At 45.7% G+C, this 18,232-nt stretch overlaps 1 protein-coding gene across 1 annotated transcript in view; it reads right to left on the reverse strand.

Annotated features, from left to right (window-relative positions):
- Window positions 1-2,123: 2,123 nt before the first annotated feature.
- PLA2G12A (phospholipase A2 group XIIA) overlaps window positions 2,124-18,232 on the reverse strand; it is a 123,682-nt gene continuing 107,573 nt past the window's right edge. The window contains exon 5 of the mRNA XM_078676678.1: window positions 2,124-2,741. Within this exon, the coding sequence (XP_078532804.1) occupies window positions 2,623-2,741 (119 nt within the window). The 3' untranslated portion in view covers window positions 2,124-2,622. The remainder of the gene's footprint in view (window positions 2,742-18,232) is intronic.

Genomic DNA, 18,232 nt, shown 5'->3' on the forward strand with positions numbered 1-18,232 from the left:
ATATTGAGGTGGCTATAGCGGGGCTAGCTTCCGGAAGAGCCCCAGGCTTAGATGGGGTGCCAGGTGACCTTTTTAGACAGGAACCTGGGATCTGGGCACCATACTTGATGGTTTTATTCAATGCAGTGCTGGGGGGAATGAAGTTACCAGATACTTGGCTGGGAGCAGAGGTGGTCCCGATATACAAAAAAGGCTCGCCTCTGCTCCCCGCCAATTATCGCCCGATCAGCCTCATTGATGTAACTCAAAAGTTGTTTGGAAGGTTAATCCTAGATAGGCTGCAATGCTGGATGGAAGAGACAGAGATCTTGAGCCCCCTTCAAGTGGGATTTAGGAAGGGTGTGTCAACAGTGGACCAAATACTGAGACTAAATATCCTATTCTGGAAAACATCATATCTAGAAGGGGGGTCACTGTATGCGGTCTTTGTGGACCTCCGTGCCGCCTTCGACTTGGTCCCTCGGGCCAAGTTGTGGGCGGTACTGGGGGTTATGGGGGTCCCTGGAGATATTCTCCAGATCCTCATCAGGCTTCACACAGACAACTATGCCCGGGTGAGATATGGAAAGGGAGGTAGGCTGACAGATAGGTTTCCTGTCCAACGCGGGGTAAGACAAGGCTGCGTGCTGGCGCCGACCCTGTTTTGTTTATTTACGAACGGGGTGATAGAGCACCTGTGTAGAATCCCCAACATTGACGTGCCGCAATTGAACAGCAGCAGGGTGCCAGCGATCATGTTCGCGGATGACACCCTGCTGCTGTCAAAAACACCAATGGGGCTACAGAGGGTTCTGGACGGATTCTTGGATTTTTGTAATAAAAGGGGACTAGAAATAAACCCCGCGAAGACTAAATTCATGATCCTGAGCCACAAGCCCAAAAGATGCCCAAATCCCTGCTTGGGATCCACACCCCTAGAGAGAGTCCAATTGATTGAGTATCTGGGTATAACACTCAATCAAAATTTAACCTGGTTGCCACACAAAACAAAAGCAACCACAAAATTAATCCAGAGGGCCGGTGCTATTACAAGAATTGCTAAAAAATCCTCCCATCGTCCATTAGCACCTGCAATACACATTTATAAGGCTCAAGCACGAGGAGGCATTACCTATGGGGCTGAACTATGGGGACACACATCGCTACAATCTATACAAGTGGCCGAGAACAATTTTATTAGACAACTGTCGGCCCTTCCCTCGAGCACTCCGCTACTCCCTTTGAGAATGGACTTGGCACTGTGCCCAATTACTGAAGAACTGAGCCTCAAACCCTTGACTTACTGAGGCGGTTGTGGAGCAGCCAGGATTTGGGACACTACAGAAGCGAATTACAGGAGCTCCTTAGATCAATACAAGTGTCCAAAATTCCATGGCTCAAGTACATTAGGGACATGTGTACGACCCTCGGAGTCCCAGAGCTATGGTGTAATCCTGAACTAATGTCTGTAAGGCTTCCCAGGAAAGAACTTTCCAAACTTTTTTATGGCTTCATGCTGCAAAGATCTATTAGTTCAATCCGGGAGGGTTCTCTAACTGACATATTCACTAAAGTAAAAGTCTCTTACAGTCTTGAATATGTCTTAGATACCATGTCCAGAGTGCACGTAAGAAAGATTTTCCTCCAATGGAGATATGGCTCTCTCCCCTTTAGGTCATTCACCAAAACCTGGGATGGCAACCAAGACTTAGGCAATTGCCCTGCGTGCAACTACAAGCTGGAAAGTGACATACACGTGGTCTTGTTTTGTAAAGCCTACACCAAAATCAGGAGCTATTGGCTCGTTCCCTACTTAAGGAACTTGGGCTTTCGAAACTATGCCCCAGCCTACAGAGTGCTCAAAACTGACCTTACATCTCCAACTGTGTTTGTAATGGCGAAATTTTTGACGGCAATGTGGAGATTACGTGCAAGAATTATAAGGGACTCCAATGCGGCACGACCAACTAGTCCTTAATCTAATTTTAAAATGGACTTTGAAACTTAGGAAATGATCTCATGTTTTTTAAAATTGATGAATTTACTTTTTAAAATACTACTTTCTACTAATGATTCAATGCTTGTTTACTTGTATATCTTTTATGATCTTAACGATCGAAATAAAGATTGTTTTGAATTTGAAATTTGAATAGTAAAAAAACCCCGGCTGTTTATTTTCCTAGTATGCAGTCACAGTATTTTGATTGCTGTATTATATTCAAGAGGAAGATTTACGGCATCTCATCAACTAACACGTGTTTAACTACAAAACATATGGTAATCCACAACAGTATAAGCACTCGTTAGACTATAAAGTTCCCCTCCTTTAAAATGGCCCTGTATTTATAAGCCGAGAACCATTTAGATACAAAACAAATTATTAACATGTTTCCTGACACTGAACCATTATTGATTTTCTTTAAAATAGAATATTTAAGTGAGTTCTCCAATACAAAATAACTTAAAAAGTAGAGTGACTTAAGTGCCTAGACAAAATATATTAGTTTCTCTTTGAAATCGAGTTCTATGATTGCAATACGCAGAAAAAAACACTAAAAATCTGTAACAAACTGTTCTTCACAAAAGGCACGTTTTTGATTCATATAAATCGTAGTTCATTTGCATTGCCTTCCGCTTCTTTTCCTAGAGGTCAATTTTTTCTTCATATCGACACATGCATGCAGACCGTTGACTTTCCAGATAGGGTTTACATCCTAAATGTATAACAGCACTGAAGAGCAGAGCCACTGTCGATTCACAAGCTGAAAGACACAAAAGACACACATCAGGTGAGTTTACGGTACAATGCCCTCTCAAACAATCCCTGACCGGAGGATACATCCCTCGAAGGCGCACAATTGTTTTTATACATTTGTGTTTTCAGGGATATTTTATTACGTATTGTCACAGGGTATTGTAGATGCATCCAAGATTTATAAAGCGCTTTAGGCTTCGCAAGCGTTATGGGAAAAGCAAAACAGATACCAAAACAATAAAACTGAGAAAGAATGAAGTACCATAATAGTGGAGAGGATGTGGCTTAATGGCTAGCAGTAGACCTCGAAGCTGGAGAACCGAGTTTGAGTCTCAGCAGGGATGCTCCACACCCTGTGATTCTGGGCAAATCACTTAATACTCCCATGCCTACCAAAAATGAATGTGTCTATCTGTAATGCAACTGGTGCTCATGTAAAGCACTCTGATACCTTCTGGTCGAGTTTACGCTATATAAAACAAAAAAAAACAAAAGAAATGAGGGCAGAAGAGGGAGGCTTGAAATCACAATAACCTTGAACAGAGAAAGCGCTTTCTACTGCCAAAGCCTTAGACTGGAAACAGCCAGCATAGCGAGAACGCAGATTTTTACTGGGAACATATATATTCATAAACTTTTAACTATATAGCTTTTTGGACAAGCATTAAGAGTTTTATGGAAACTGTCTGCCTCTGGTAGCCAACATGGTGTTCTAAGACGCGTAGTGTGACAATTCAAATTTTGCAACTTTTGGAGATTTGTTGTTAGATTTCTATGCCGTCCCATATAAAAGGGCTTGCCATACCCAAGATTTGCTCCAAAACAATGGTAGCATGACGGTGCCGTAGAAACAAGCATGCACAGGATGGATGGGAAAGAATTCAGAAAGTTTTTAACGTCAGTAATAGGGCATTCCATAGCCATACAGGAGCGATATGCCCCAGGTGGGGTACATTTAATGTCATCTGAATGTGTTAGGTTCAATTTGCCGTCAGGTTGTAAAGGATAGCCCTTTATTAGGTAAATATTAACTAGAAGAGTACCAGTTGGGGTGTTTCTGTTTTCAAATTAAGCTAATTGCCCTACATCCATGAATAAAGGATCAGTTCATGTTTGAGGCAACTTGTACTCATAGGCTTCAAGTAAAAAAACTGGGTTTCATCAGCATTCAATATGAAATAAAGCCACATATTTACGGCACATGTTTTTGAAGGGGCTGAACGTTGGACCTGAACAGAAGTTGTGAGAATGTCAAACAATGCAGCGCTTACAAAAATACATGTTGGAGTCCAGAAAACAAAATTCGCAATGCAAGTAATTGCATTATTTCTTGACCGAAACAAGAAAATGCAACTAATAGTTCAGGTTGCAGCTGATTATTTTTGGTTTTATCAAAGTATGTTTTTTTGGGGTCATGGTTTTTACAAACGTTTTCATTAGAGAAGGTGCCCAGCCCTCATCAATCTAAAAAAATGCAAACTATGGCTAAAAGTAAAAATATGTTTTGCTCACAAAAATCACACGCCGCCATAGTAGTCTCTGCCACCTAATGGAGCTGCTCTTGGTGGATTTGCTCCTTGTAAAACGGCAGAATGTCGTCACTCACAGTGAAGTTAGCCAATGCCTTAAGTGGGCTGACCACTGCCTATACTGTATGTTGTAGTGGACAGAAGAAAAATGTGAAGGACATTATAACAGGCCGATGGCTGAAGAGTGCAAAAAGAACATGCGATGGACAGAATGTTGAACAATGTCAAACATTCACCCCAGTACAGCGATCTGGGCCTAAATCCATGATTTTTTTGCTCCCCATGCCATTCAAATTTAAACCCAGCCACAGTCCAATCAGTCTAGACCCTGTTCCCCACGGGACCAGTCCAGCCCGAACTGCCAGGCCAGGATCTCCCTTGCTTGGAAAACAAGTATCCTAGGACCAGTTTCGGGGTTTGGCTGAATAGGGCTGGCTGAAAGCCCCTATAAGTGGAATCATAAGGTCTTGGCTAGAAAGACCTAACAAGAGCAGCAACTTATTTATCTCCCATGAGACAGTCTCAGCTTTATATGCAGGTGACTACAAAAAACATGGTCATTGCATCTATGTAGAGCAATCAAGTGCATGGATGACTTTGTGTGCGAATGTATGTCTTTGTGTACTGGTATACTTGTATGAGTTTGTGTTTTTGTGTGCATATGTGTGTGTTTATACTATATATATATATATATATATATATATATATATATATATATATATATATATATATATATATATATATATATATATATATATACACACACACACATTTATATGTTTATGTATGTGTCTTTATCCGTGGGCCTGACTGTACATGTACTCATGTGAATACATATATATGAATGTATTCTAAAATTGAGTCAGGGTACACATAGGTATGCATGTACTCATGTACGCATGCTTACAATATGTTTATTGAAGTGTGTGGTCTTTATCTGTCTGAAATTGCAACTTGTGTTGAAGGAACTACAGCTTTACATCTGCATCTTATTTAAACTTGAATATGTATTAGAACATTGGAATGTTGGGAGCTCCATTGAAAACAATGGAGTGCTCCGGGCTTATAATGGCTGGTATAAGCCTGGAGCTCCAACATTCCAATGTTTCTTTGTTCACAGCTCTGGTTGTGAACAAAGGGTTCAGGGAGCCTGAGGAGATTCCAATCGCCTCGTGCTCCCAAAAGGCTTTTTTTTTTTTTGTTAGAACATTCTGTCCTCTAGTGACAGAATGTTCTAATAGCCTTATAGCCCTTCGTAGGTGGGCTATACCGCTATTAAAGTCCCTCTCCCTTGTTAAAGGCCCTCGCCTTCGGCTCGGGGCCTTTAACGCTGGAGAGGGCCTTTAATAGCCGGTATAGCCCTCTACGGCGGGCTATAAGGCTATAATATTTCTAATGCAATTTCCCTTGCAGGTCATACGAGCTGCTTTGCACCAGATTACATCTATTTATACTTGTGCAATTGTGACCTGCAAGTTTCGAATGTTTTCTACTCTCATAATTTCCCAGATGTTCAGCATCTTCCCCTTTCTTCCTGAGCTGCACTTTCAAAGGCTGCTGCCTGTATGCCTCACTGAAGTCGAGTGATAAAAAAGGGTGCGCTTTATTAAATACAATACCTAAATGTAGGAAGGTGGTATAAACGACCTGGAAGGCAGAAGGGGACTCTACAGCACACGCGGTTTGTAGCCAATGGCAGATTATTAAAGCAGGAACAGCAGCTGAGCCACACTTAAAGAATCTTGACATAATGCAGCATATGAGCTAAAGGACTGGACTGGATGGAGGTATAACACTTTAAGATGTGGGTACACCTGATGGCCATGGAGGATGTGCCCAACTGCTACCCATGCTTCACATGTTTGGTTTGAGGGAGGCTCGACAGCTGCTTCCCATGTTGTATGTTGTGCAAGAAAGAATGCTGCAAGAAGATCCTGTGCTTTACCCACTTTGTGAGGGAGGCTGCCTGAGCTGCTGCCTGTGACACTTCTGTGTGAGAGAAACTTGCATTGTTTCTGGCCACGGTCTGCTTGTTCTGTGTGCCCTGGATGCCTGTATCAGTGTCATGGTTGTGTGTGAGGATTGCTCGGTTGCTGCTGTCTGTGGGGTTTTAACTGCAAGGGTGGAACAGAGGTAGTGTTGCCTTCTTTGGTTTACACGTTTGAATACAAAGTTATTCTGTAAGAGAAACGCATTATGTCAGATGTGTAAAAGAAAACACTCTGTGTGCGGGGGAGACAGTGGGTGGATTAGAGCACTGTAATAAGTGAGTGGAAGTAGTTGGGAACAGAAACCCTAAGAAAAAAATATATCATTTTACGTATACTATTGGCAATGTGGTTATTTATTGTTCTAAATATATATTGTCAATTAAAATGTAATACTGTGGAAGCCTATGCATTTCCTAATTAAAAAGGCAATGTATTTCTTACAAACATTAGCAAATCCAAGAAGTCTAGCATACAAGCGAAAATGCAAATCAGACCTCATGTTGTTTGTCCTTATTTTTTGCCGATGCAGACAGCACTAGCAAAGCTACTAGGTCCAAAAGGCGAGACCAGCTTGTTTCTTAATGGTATAGATTGAGCAGTATCAGATCCATCAATTATGCCACGAAGGCTAACTGTGCTGAAGTTGAAAGGACCCCTTGAAGTCAAATATCCAGTGCAGTGGAAGTTTTCAATCGCGGTCTAAAGTTAATTTATTAACGTCTATCTCGCCTGTAGCTCTTGCTTATAACCACAGGATGGCGGTAGTCCCTCTAAAATGCTCCACACTTTGTTTATCTTCATAGCCATCTATATTATTCAGAAAACTCTACAAATATTTGGTAACTCGAAACCATTTTAGGCTCAAATTGCTTGAAATTTACGGAGGAAAAATTATAAATTAGCACATCTATGGATACTCAACCACACAAAAATGACAAGGAAAATAACAGGGGGAAAAAGAAACAAGCATGGACTTTTCATTAACATGTGGAACACGCAGGAGAAAACCTGCTTTAGATGAATGATTTATTTTCTGCAGAATATCCAAGTCGACTATTAGGAATTGGATAATGCTGTAGAGCTTAACAGATACCAGCCTTACCAATCGCTGTAGGCATGATAATTGTGTAATATGAGTAAGGTTTTGGTGGTTGCTACTAATTTTAGTTTTTCAAAACTGGGGTTGACAGTGTCAGTAATATTGTGGTGATGGAACAGCATGCATTAATAATGCCCTTTTAAGAAATAAGACAGTTATGGCATGTTTTAACACCGGTGAAGACAGGTGATTCCAGCATCGCTGGAGTGGGGGGGGAGGGTACGGGCACGAATGATATAAATGTCCTGCTTCTGTCCAGCACATGTGCTCTCAGGGAGACCCCAAAACCCCATAATTGGGCCTTAATCATCCATTCATAGCCTTTAGGGGTCTCCTGGCTCCCTCTGACGCCATCATTGTCTATCAGAGAAAGGGTCACCACCTCGTCCAGGTCATTACGGACATTTTCCACTGGTCTGTTAACAAACACACATAACCATCAGAGACCCTCAGCATCTCCTAAAACAAGCCCCTTGGTATGCCCTAAGACATCCCCAGAAGGCCTGAAGAGACCCTTAGCGAGGACCTACAAGAACTTTGAACTGCATTAAAACACCTCCAACCAATGCACAACCAACGCACACGCATATCTCCAGCCAACCCTCAGACAAGACAGCCTTTGGAGTTACGCAGCACGCTCTTACACAAGCGAAGGTATCTTGGACATTAGATAGTTCAGCACATCTCTGGCCCACCTTCACACATCCCCTCATGGCCAACTCACTGCCAGATGTCACGCAGACACTCTCCACCTTCCTTCAGACACCCCACTAGACTCTCACAAGCCTTTAGTTAGCTCAACACCAACCAGACACCTCCTGGTCACTCCCATTCACTCCTGGTCAACCGACAGGGGTGCCTGGGATGACTGTCCCACCCTGCAGACCCTAATAGTGCAGCAACATGCCTTCATACTCTCCCCTGGTGACCCTCAGAGCTCACCTGCAGATACAGTCAGCTTGTCCTTAGCAAAACACCTGGCAGCTTTCAAACATTACCTATTGGTGGAGGCAATTGGACGCAGGCTATGGCAGATAAATACATGGAGATCTGCATACTTCTCTGAATGTGCTTCAAATTCGTTGACAAGGAAATCCCAGGGTAAAAGCATGGTGGGATTAGGACTTCGGCCCCAAAAATGCAGACGTACCATCTGCCCTCTTCTGTGTTCTGCAGACCCACTGATGTGGTGGATGATGGCCATTCCTAGTGGCATTAGCTTTGCCATCAGAAATACCCATATAGAACCTTGTCATCATCAAAAATGACATTATATAGGCTATTAAAGCCAGGTCGGCCTATTGGACACCATTCCTCAAAGCGTAGCTTCTGTGCGGAACCACCATTTAAACAACTGCAGTCCTGTACAACAATCTTTAACAATGCCCTGCGTGTGCTGTGAGGAAACTCCCAACAGGCCAGGCATATTTTGTATGTGGACCTAAGAAACCATTGCAGAACCCGCATTTGTAACAGGAGGTTCCCCCAATGCATGATGAACCAACCTGCCTTCACAGATATTTCATCAACTCTCCCCCACCCCTAAAACCACTCACAAAGCAGCTCACGCTGCCTGGATAGCAGGGGGTTCAGGAAAATATTATCAGTCACACTGGTGGAAGATACTAGAATTCGGTCACCAATCCTGAAATAATATTCACCTTCGATCTTGTGCTATGGCTTTGTACTTACAGTTAGATCACTACCCCGAGCCTCTCCCAGTCCCTTCTGATTTAAATACTGATTTTCCCTCTGCTTGTTTGCAGCATATCTTTCAGTTAGGATGTTTTCTTTAATTGCATTACATCTGAACACATTTGCATAACCCCACTTCCATTGTGTTCCTAAATTACAAAGTATTAGCACAGTTTTCCATTTTCATTTGTGCGAAAAACTGTAAGTTAGGAGTACAGGGTAAAGAAGTGCAAGGATAAGAAATGTAACTACCCTATCTGCAGCAATCACTTGCCCCGGTATTCGCTCCTTAGACACCCTCACCTGGGTGCTTGGTCCCCGTGTCACCTAGCTGCATCCATTCATTATTAGGACATTTCCTTGTGGGCCTTTATTCATGGATTCATAGATTACACTGTAATTGCAGGCCATGTTATCGTTGGTCATTTCATTGTAAGTAAATCAGTGAAAAATAATATTTTTTAGGATAAGGTTAGGGTAAGGAGTTAGGGTCAAGGGTTTAGAGGTGAACAGTTAGGGGGTAAATGGAGTTTAGGGTTTGGTGAAGATATCGTTTAAAATAAAGGAATTAATAACATGTAAAAGGAGTACAGAAAATGTCACAATTAAAATGTACAAAGAGACAATGACAATTAAAGAGTATAAAGGAGCTTACCTACACAACGAGGAGACGGTAAATGAGGAAAAGGGGGAGACTAGATAATGGACACATAAACAACAGTCGAGGAAATAGTATGTATCCGCTGCCCTCACCCACACAAAGCATCAAACTGTCCTGTAACCAGTCCTTAATGCCCAATGACACCAACAGAATTCTTGCCTCTTATGTGCCTCTTCCCCACTGCCCAAGCTACACTAAGCTACTTACTCTAAAGATTCACTGTTAGTAATGGATTTGTAGGATTGCTCCTCTGAGACCTCTCTCTCATTCTATCAGGTGCATTTCCTTATTTATTGGAACCTAGGAAGGAGGTCTATAAAAAAAGGTGGGGGATTCACAATGTACTGTACAAAGCGAGCACATCTAGCAGAAATGCCGCTGGCCGCGCGACGCGAAGGGGAGATAACGCGAGACAGCGTCTTAGTGACACATGCCTCGCGAGCAAAACGTCATCAGCGCGACGGTCAGGGTGCCGCCCCTTTAGGAGGTGGCCAATGCAGGGCGAGCATGTAAGGTGGTGGGCGGTCCTGGGGCCTTTATGTAGGCCAGCCTGGTTCTGTCCTTCCTCTTTCCGCCGCGTTTCGTCCGGACTACTCTGCGCTGTTCCCACCCTGGCCCAGACCCAGCGGCAGAGCAGCAGGTTGGTGTGAACAATTAATGGTCTGTTTTGTGTTGCAGGCGGAGTCACAGGGCGATCTGGAAGCAGATGGACAGTAAGGGTACCTCTGCGGCAGAAGGAGACAGCAATACCTCTGCCTGGCACAGTAGGGGTGCCCGAGCCAAGAACCTGGAGCCGAGGGGGTTCCAGTAAACAACGTCGGCGCCCCGTTAGTCCTTCGGGCGGTCGGGGGGCCTAAACCGACCGGGGGTGTGCCTCATCGCTCCGCCCCGACAGGGGGGGCGGGAGTAAACGAGATAACTATTAAAGTATTGCACCGTCAAGAGCATCGACTTACCGTGCAAATTGGCTAATTAGGCAGGCGGGCCAGCGAGGGGCTGCCGTCTTGGATCGCCTGTAAGTTGACCCACCTATCTGCTTTGTATGCAAATAAACCTGCACCACCGTTTTCCCACAATTATGTCTCTTGAGTCTTCTTGGTTGTAATGTATTGGGTGCATGTGGAGCGAGCGATGGCGGTGTGGGCACTATGTGTTCTGCAGGGAGAGTTATCTCCAGTCCACTGCCTCAAACCACCCAACAAAAGGAAAAGTTGTGCAGCCGGGCTCTAACAAAGCAGCTAATCACGATGCTAAAGTAAGGTGGTCATGGCTAGGCATTACCATTCTCATTCATGTTTGAGTCATTCGTCCTTTCAAACATCAAATGGAAACTGTAGGCAATTGTTTTTTTTTGCCGGAGTTTGGTCTCATCAAACTATCCTGCTCTTCTCTCAGAGGGGAGTGGTGTAGACTGCCATAACTACTTCATAGAAGAAGTCATTCTCCTAGTTGACCGATTAGAAAAAGTTCATGAAATACTCAGCCTCGAGCTTGGTACATTTTTGCAGACACGATTAAAGTGTATGAACGGTGTCACCGAACGCGAATGTAATAAGAGAAGGGCATGTAGCAATAACTCTGCAGTCTTATTTCCTTCCATCCGGAACATGGGGGAACAGTGCCATCTTGTGGCTTACAGTAGATCTCGCGGGAAAACTATTTGTTGTACTATAAGAAGAAACTGCAGTCGGATGCACCAACTAAGCCTGTCGCCCTTTCTTTTCCATTATAACGTCCCTGCATTTCTCGAGAGTGTATGATCTGTTTTGGGAGTGGAACATATGCCTCATTCCTCCCTCACTTTGGCCCCTGCTTTTTGGGCAGTGTGTGTTGAAGTATTTATGGCTTATGTGCAGAGGCGTTAGTCCAGTCCGATTAGAACCAAGATAAAATAGCATTGTTTGGGACTACACCACAGCCCATCACGGGATTCCATGGAAACCCACATCTTGTTCGTGCAGTACCAGTTTCTGCTGGAGTTAAGGTTCGACTAGTACTGCAGTGCTTGTGGAAAAAACAGCGCTACTGCATCGAGAAACACTTTCTTTCTTCTCGTTCGACCACAGCTGCGTCCACAGCTGCGTCCACTTCACTTTCAAGAGAACGACGACCCACCAACACCAGCAACAGGCCGCCCGCAGAAGCTGGAACAGGATCACAGCAGACCAGCTCGCCACCTCCCTGAGCCAACACCCCCCTGCCAGCTCAGCGAACCCCAGCCAGGCCGCCGACAACCTCACGAAGTGGATCAGCAACTGCGCGGACGAACTCGCCCCTCTGAGGACCCCGCCTAGCAGACCCGGCAGCAAGAAGGCCCCATGGTTCACCGACGAACTCAAGAGCTCCAAGAAGAACTGCCGAGCCCTCGAGAAAGTCTGGAAAAGGGAACCGACACCGGACAACAGGACCTCCTACAAACTGGCCACCCGGAAACACCACCAGCTGATCCGCGCCGCCAAGAAAACAGCATTTAAGGACCGGTTGGACAACAACGCACACAACTGCAAGGAACTCTTTAACATCGTGAAAGAGCTTTCCAACCCCAGCGCAGGAAACAACGACGTCACCCCATCGCAAGACCTCTGCAACTCCCTCGCTTCATACTTCCACAACAAGATCACGGACATACACAGCAGCTTCAACAACCAACCAACGCACACCGTGACCGAACAACCACCCCCCACCACCATCCTTCACGCCTGGACCCCGATCAGCACCGAAGACACCATCCGCACTATGAACTCCATCCACTCCGGATCACCGACCGACCCCTGCCCTCACCACGTCTTCAACAAGGCCGACGCTGTCATCGCACCCCACCTGCGAGACATCATCAACACATCCTTCGACACCACCATCTTCCCGGAGAGCTGGAAGCACGCCGAACTCAGCGCTCTACTCAAGAAACCAACAGCGGACCCCACCGACCTCAAGAACTACCGCCCCATCTCGCTCCTCCCGTTTCCAGCCAAAGTCATCGAGAAGACCGTCAACAAGCAGATGGCCGCCTTCCTCGAGACGAACGGATCCCTCGACCCCTCACAGTCCGGCTTCCGAGCCAACCACAGCACCGAGACCGCCCTCATCGCCGCCACCGATGACATCCGAGCCCTGATGGACAATGGAGAAACAGCGGCCCTCATCCTCCTGGACCTCTCCGCGGCATTCGACACTGTCTGCCACCGCACCCTAGTACAGCGCCTCAGCAACGTCGGAATCCAGGACAAGGCGCTGGAATGGATCATCTCCTTCCTCGACGGAAGAACACAGAGAGTCCGCCTACCACCGTACAAGTCAGAGGCCTCCGAAGTCATCTGCGGCGTCCCCCAAGGATCATCTCTGAGTCCCACCCTCTTCAACGTCTACATGAGCCCCCTCGCGGCCATCGTACGCAAACACAACCTCAGCATAATCTCCTACGCCGACGACACCCAGCTGATCCTCTCCCTGACCAACGACCCCGCCGCCGCCAGAGCCAACCTGCACGACGGGATGAAAGAGGTAGCCGAGTGGATGACGATCAGCCGCCTGAAACTGAACTCGGACAAGACGGAGATCCTCATCCTGGGCTCCTCACCCTCCGCCTGGGACGACTCCTGGTGGCCTCCCGCCCTGGGCACCGCACCCAAACCGACAGACCACGCACGCAACCTGGGCTTCATCCTGGACTCCTCCCTCTCCATGACCAGGCAAGTTAACAAAGTCTCCTCGGCGTGCTTCAACATCCTACGCATGCTACGGAAGATCTTCTGGTGGATCCCCACCGAGACCAGGAAGACCGTCACCCAGGCCCTCGTCACCAGCCGTCTGGACTACGGCAACGCCCTCTACGCCGGTACCACCGCCAAGCTCCAGAAGAGACTCCAGCGGATCCAGAACGCCTCAGCCAGACTCATCCTCGACATCCCACGAACCAGCCACATCTCCGGACCTCTGAGAGACCTTCACTGGCTCCCCGTCAACAAAAGAATCACCTTCCGCCTCCTCACCCACGCACACAAAGCTCTACACGACCGAGGCCCGAGTTACCTCAACAGCCGAGTCAACTTCTACGCTCCCAAACGCCACCTCCGCTCAGCCAACCACGCCCTCGCCGCCGTCCCCCGCATCCGAAGAGCGACTACAGGAGGACGGTCCTTCTCCTACCTGGCCGCCAAGACCTGGAACTCCCTCCCCCCCGACCTGCGCCTGACCCAAGACCACCTCTCCTTCAGGAAGAAGCTGAAGACCTGGCTGTTCGAGCAGTAGCGGAACCCCCCCAGCGCCTTGAGACCCTACGGGTATGTAGCGCGCTCTACAAGTGTCATTGATTGATTGATTGACTTGTTCTGTCGTGAACAAGCCCTTTTAACACTCATAGAGACATGGGTGCACGAAACTCAAATGGAGAAACATCCTTTCCTCTCAGGGCTAAACTCTTCAGTAAAGAATGTTTTCAAGAAGGAGGAGTACACGTTTCCACTCAAGGAAGTTACTACCAGCCGGGGACGACGATGAAGTGCTCAGGTACCTTTCAGACAGTGCTTTAAATGGAAAAAAATAAGTGCAGGTACTCACCAAATTGAGTTGTGGGCGGGGTTAGGTGCGGGCAGGGCTATGGGGGTGGAGTCATGGGGGCGGGGCTACGGGTAGTGCTAAGGGGCCATTAATTAAAATCATTGGTAAAACCTCATGACCAAATGAAACTCTTCATTTAAGATTTCGTTTCATTGGCGCTTTATGTTAGAAATTGTTTCAAAGGCAGGAAGAAAAAAGTTCACTAAAAGTATTTTCTAATGTCATAAATATTTTACTTTTAATTGAGTGTAAACCCCTTCTTAAATTGTTTCCAGTGTAATAGCGCCTTGGATCTCACAAGCATTGAAAAAGTGCTATAGAAATCAAACATACATAACACAATATCACACACTTTCTTGATCAATTACATTTTAAAGGAAAAGCATGTATATTAATTCTCCTCTTTATAAGCTAAGCTCTGACAAGCTATGGCTGCAGTGTGTTTATCAGTAGGGAGAGGGGTGAGATGCAAATTGGGCCTTTCATCTGTCCCGCACCAAGTCGTTTACACCTTGCAAATGGGTTGAAAGGAACTGGACAGCAGGGGGCACATGAAGAAATTTAAAAAAACAAAGCTTTCGCCACTTTTCGAAGTTATTTGGATGGCCAACAGAGCACAATAGCCCAGCGTGCAGGTCTGCTGAAAGAATCTCCTGTGTCCAGGAGGCTGCAGCAGCCCGGGCTAGGGAGCACAACAGGAGGAGGGGCATTGCTCAATTAGGAAATGTTAAGGGGAGATTAGCACTCGAGTGCTTCACAAAAGCGGACAGACTCGTTAGCTGTGTGTTATGCTTTTTTTTTAGAAGCCAAATTAAGTTGGGCTGCTGCTCCATGAGTACCGGTACTGTCTTTGAGACAAGAAAAAGTTCCGGTACTCAAGCGCAGAAAATTTAGAAGTGCCGGTACTCAGTACCGGTAAGCACCGGCCCATTTAAATCACAGCTTTCAGAGAGACAAGTGGACCCAGGGACGTTTAATGGTATGAGCCTCACAGCCACCCCCCCCCCCACCCCCAGACAATCCCCCACCAGACAGGCAAGACCTACCTCAATCAGTCTGTCGAGTACCGGCACTTCTCTTTATCCATTTAAAGCACTAAACAGGACTGAAACAACTGAAATGCTGAAGGGACAGCTCGTCGATGACGTATCACTGGACACTCCCAGCATACTGGAGGAAGCTTGTGTTAGGCGGCATTCTGGTCAGTATTAGAATACTCCCCAGTATATTCCAAGCATTACTGTGCGAGCGACTGGGTTGAGCGAGCCTTGCACTTATTTGTTTAATTCCCCAAGGGATTTCGGAAAACAATTTGGCCAAATGGAGCCATTCACACCTCAATTCTCAAAGCAAATGGCCAGCCACCCTTTGCGCCGTCCGTCTTTCCATCCTTTCTCCATTTATCCATCAAACCTTCTCTCCATCCCTCTGGCCCTTCTTTCTTTCCATGCCCTATTGTTTCAGCTGACCCACCCACCCCACACATCTATCTTATTATCATCTTGCAGTTTTTTTTCTGACCTGTTAAAAGACCAGTGACTCTTATCACAGTTAAAGGAGACATAAGAAAATAATAAAAGTCTTACTTGCACACAACATTCTGGAGCAGCATAGGGGTTTAGCAGAACCTGGGGACCTTCTGATAACTATCATCAGTATCCTGGAGTAGTGTAAATCAGACGACTTTACTCCATAAAACCACATTTTGGAAATACAGTTATGCATTTTCTTTCCGAATGTCTCTGTATTTATCCTTACTTATGAAGTGTGAATTTTTTCATACAAAATATCATTGAGTGCAGCACAAGTCAGCTGACTAGCATTTAGAGCATCATAAACAAAGAACAGAATGTGGAAGTTAAAAACATGCACAAGGGAAGCATGCAACAAGAAAAACATGCAGAAGGTGTTCTCTGATAATTTATGATTACGTTCTTCAGTCACTCCCCAAGACACTTCATTATTACACGCTTCAGCTTGTGTTAAAGGATTCTTTGTATCAGCTGGCTTCATGAGTGCCACCTGATGGCTGATTCCATGCGTCCAAGTAAGAGGTGAGGGATTATTTGGGTAGAACAGGGCAAGAATATAAAGGATGGCGAAGGAGCATTAAATATGAATTTTCAGAACACGGGCATAGTTTCTTGGCCATTTTAACCGCCTCAAGCACCTTAACCGGTGCTAATATGGCTGCGTGCCCGTGCATGTATCCTGCCTGTCAGCACCATCGCCCCAGCAGCAGAAGCGCCGCCACTCGCTGCTAGGTTACTGCCCAGGCAGTGAGGAGCATTGGCCACTGAGCAAATGGCGGCTCTACACGGAATTGGATAGGTCTTGAGGGGCTGTAGAGGGTATGTGGGCGAACTATCCATGGATGATATATTATAGTGCCTACAATCTTTAATTGAAAATGCGTAAGGGGTAGATGGTACGAGAAGAGAGAAGGAGAATCGGATCTAGCTGAGGGGTGGGGGTGGAGGGGGGATGGGTTTTTGCTATTCTCCTCCCAGCGTGCTTATGGCGGTTTGTCGCAGGACAACAGCTGGAGAGAAGCAGCCTGGCTGAGCCAGAAGGCAAAGTAAGGGAGTAGCCAGAACATTAAAATACCCCCCACTTCGAACCAAGCAAACTAAGCAAGTCATCATGACTCTCAGCCGAAGTGCTCCCTTGTCTCTTCTCATCTTTCCATCCATCTGCTGATATGCACAATTTTACCTTCACATTTTCTCATACATTCATTCTATTATTCAATTTTTCAACATTCTGTCTGTCCACCCATCCATATCCAATCCTATCCATCATCTCCAAACTTATCCTTCAAACCTGTCTGTCTGTCCGTCCATTCACTCATCTATCTTCCTATCCGCCATTTCACTCATTGAGCCATCCTTCCTTTTAGTCATCCATCAATTAGTTCACACCATCCATCTCATCTATCCATAACCCTTTCAATCACCCATCCATCCTTTCACTCATCCTTCCGCTCAGCCACCCAGTCATCCAGTCATCCATCCATCCATCCATCTACTCTTTCACTCATCTATCCATTCATTCATTTACTCTTTCACTCATCCATCCATCCACAATTTCACTCATCTCTCTATCCACCCTCTACTCACTCTCTACTCACTCTCTACTCACTCTCTACTACTCACTCTCTAATACTCACTCTCTAATACTCACTCTCTAATACTCACTCTCTAATACTCACTCTCTAATACTCCCTACTACTCACTCTCTACTACTCTACTCTCTACTACTCTACTCTCTACTACTCTCTACTACTCACTACTACTCTACTCTCCTACTCACTCTCTACTACTCTACTACTCTCTACTACTCTCTACTGCTCTCTACTACTCTCTACTACTCTCTACTACTCTACTCTTCTCATTCTCTACTACTCTCTCTACTACTCACTCTCTACTACTCACTCTACTACTGTACTCTCTACTCACTCTACTACTCTCTACTACTCACGCTCTACTAGTCTCTACTACACACTCTACTAGTCTCTACTACACACTACTAATATCTACTCATTCTCTACTGGTCTCTACTCATTCTCTACTACTCACTCTCTACCACTCTCTACTCACTCTACTACTCACTCTCTACTATTCACTCTCTACTACACACTCTCTACTAGTCTCTACTCATTCCCTACTACTCACTCTCTACTACTCACTCTCTATTACTCTCTCTACTACTCACTCTACTACTCTCTACTATTCACTCTACTACTCACTGCTACTCACTCTACTACTCACTACTACTCTCTACTACTCACTACTACTCTCTACTACTCTCTACTACTCGCTCTCTACAACGCTCTCTACAACGCTCTACTACTCGCTCTCTACAACGCTCTACTACTCGCTCTCTATTACTCTCTACTACTCGCTCTCTACTACTCCCTACTACTCGCTCTACTACGAACTCTACTACTCTCTACTCATTCTCTAC

Source organism: Lissotriton helveticus, chromosome 2_1, assembly GCF_964261635.1.
Source record: "Lissotriton helveticus chromosome 2_1, aLisHel1.1, whole genome shotgun sequence".
Taxonomy (NCBI): domain Eukaryota; kingdom Metazoa; phylum Chordata; class Amphibia; order Caudata; family Salamandridae; genus Lissotriton; species Lissotriton helveticus.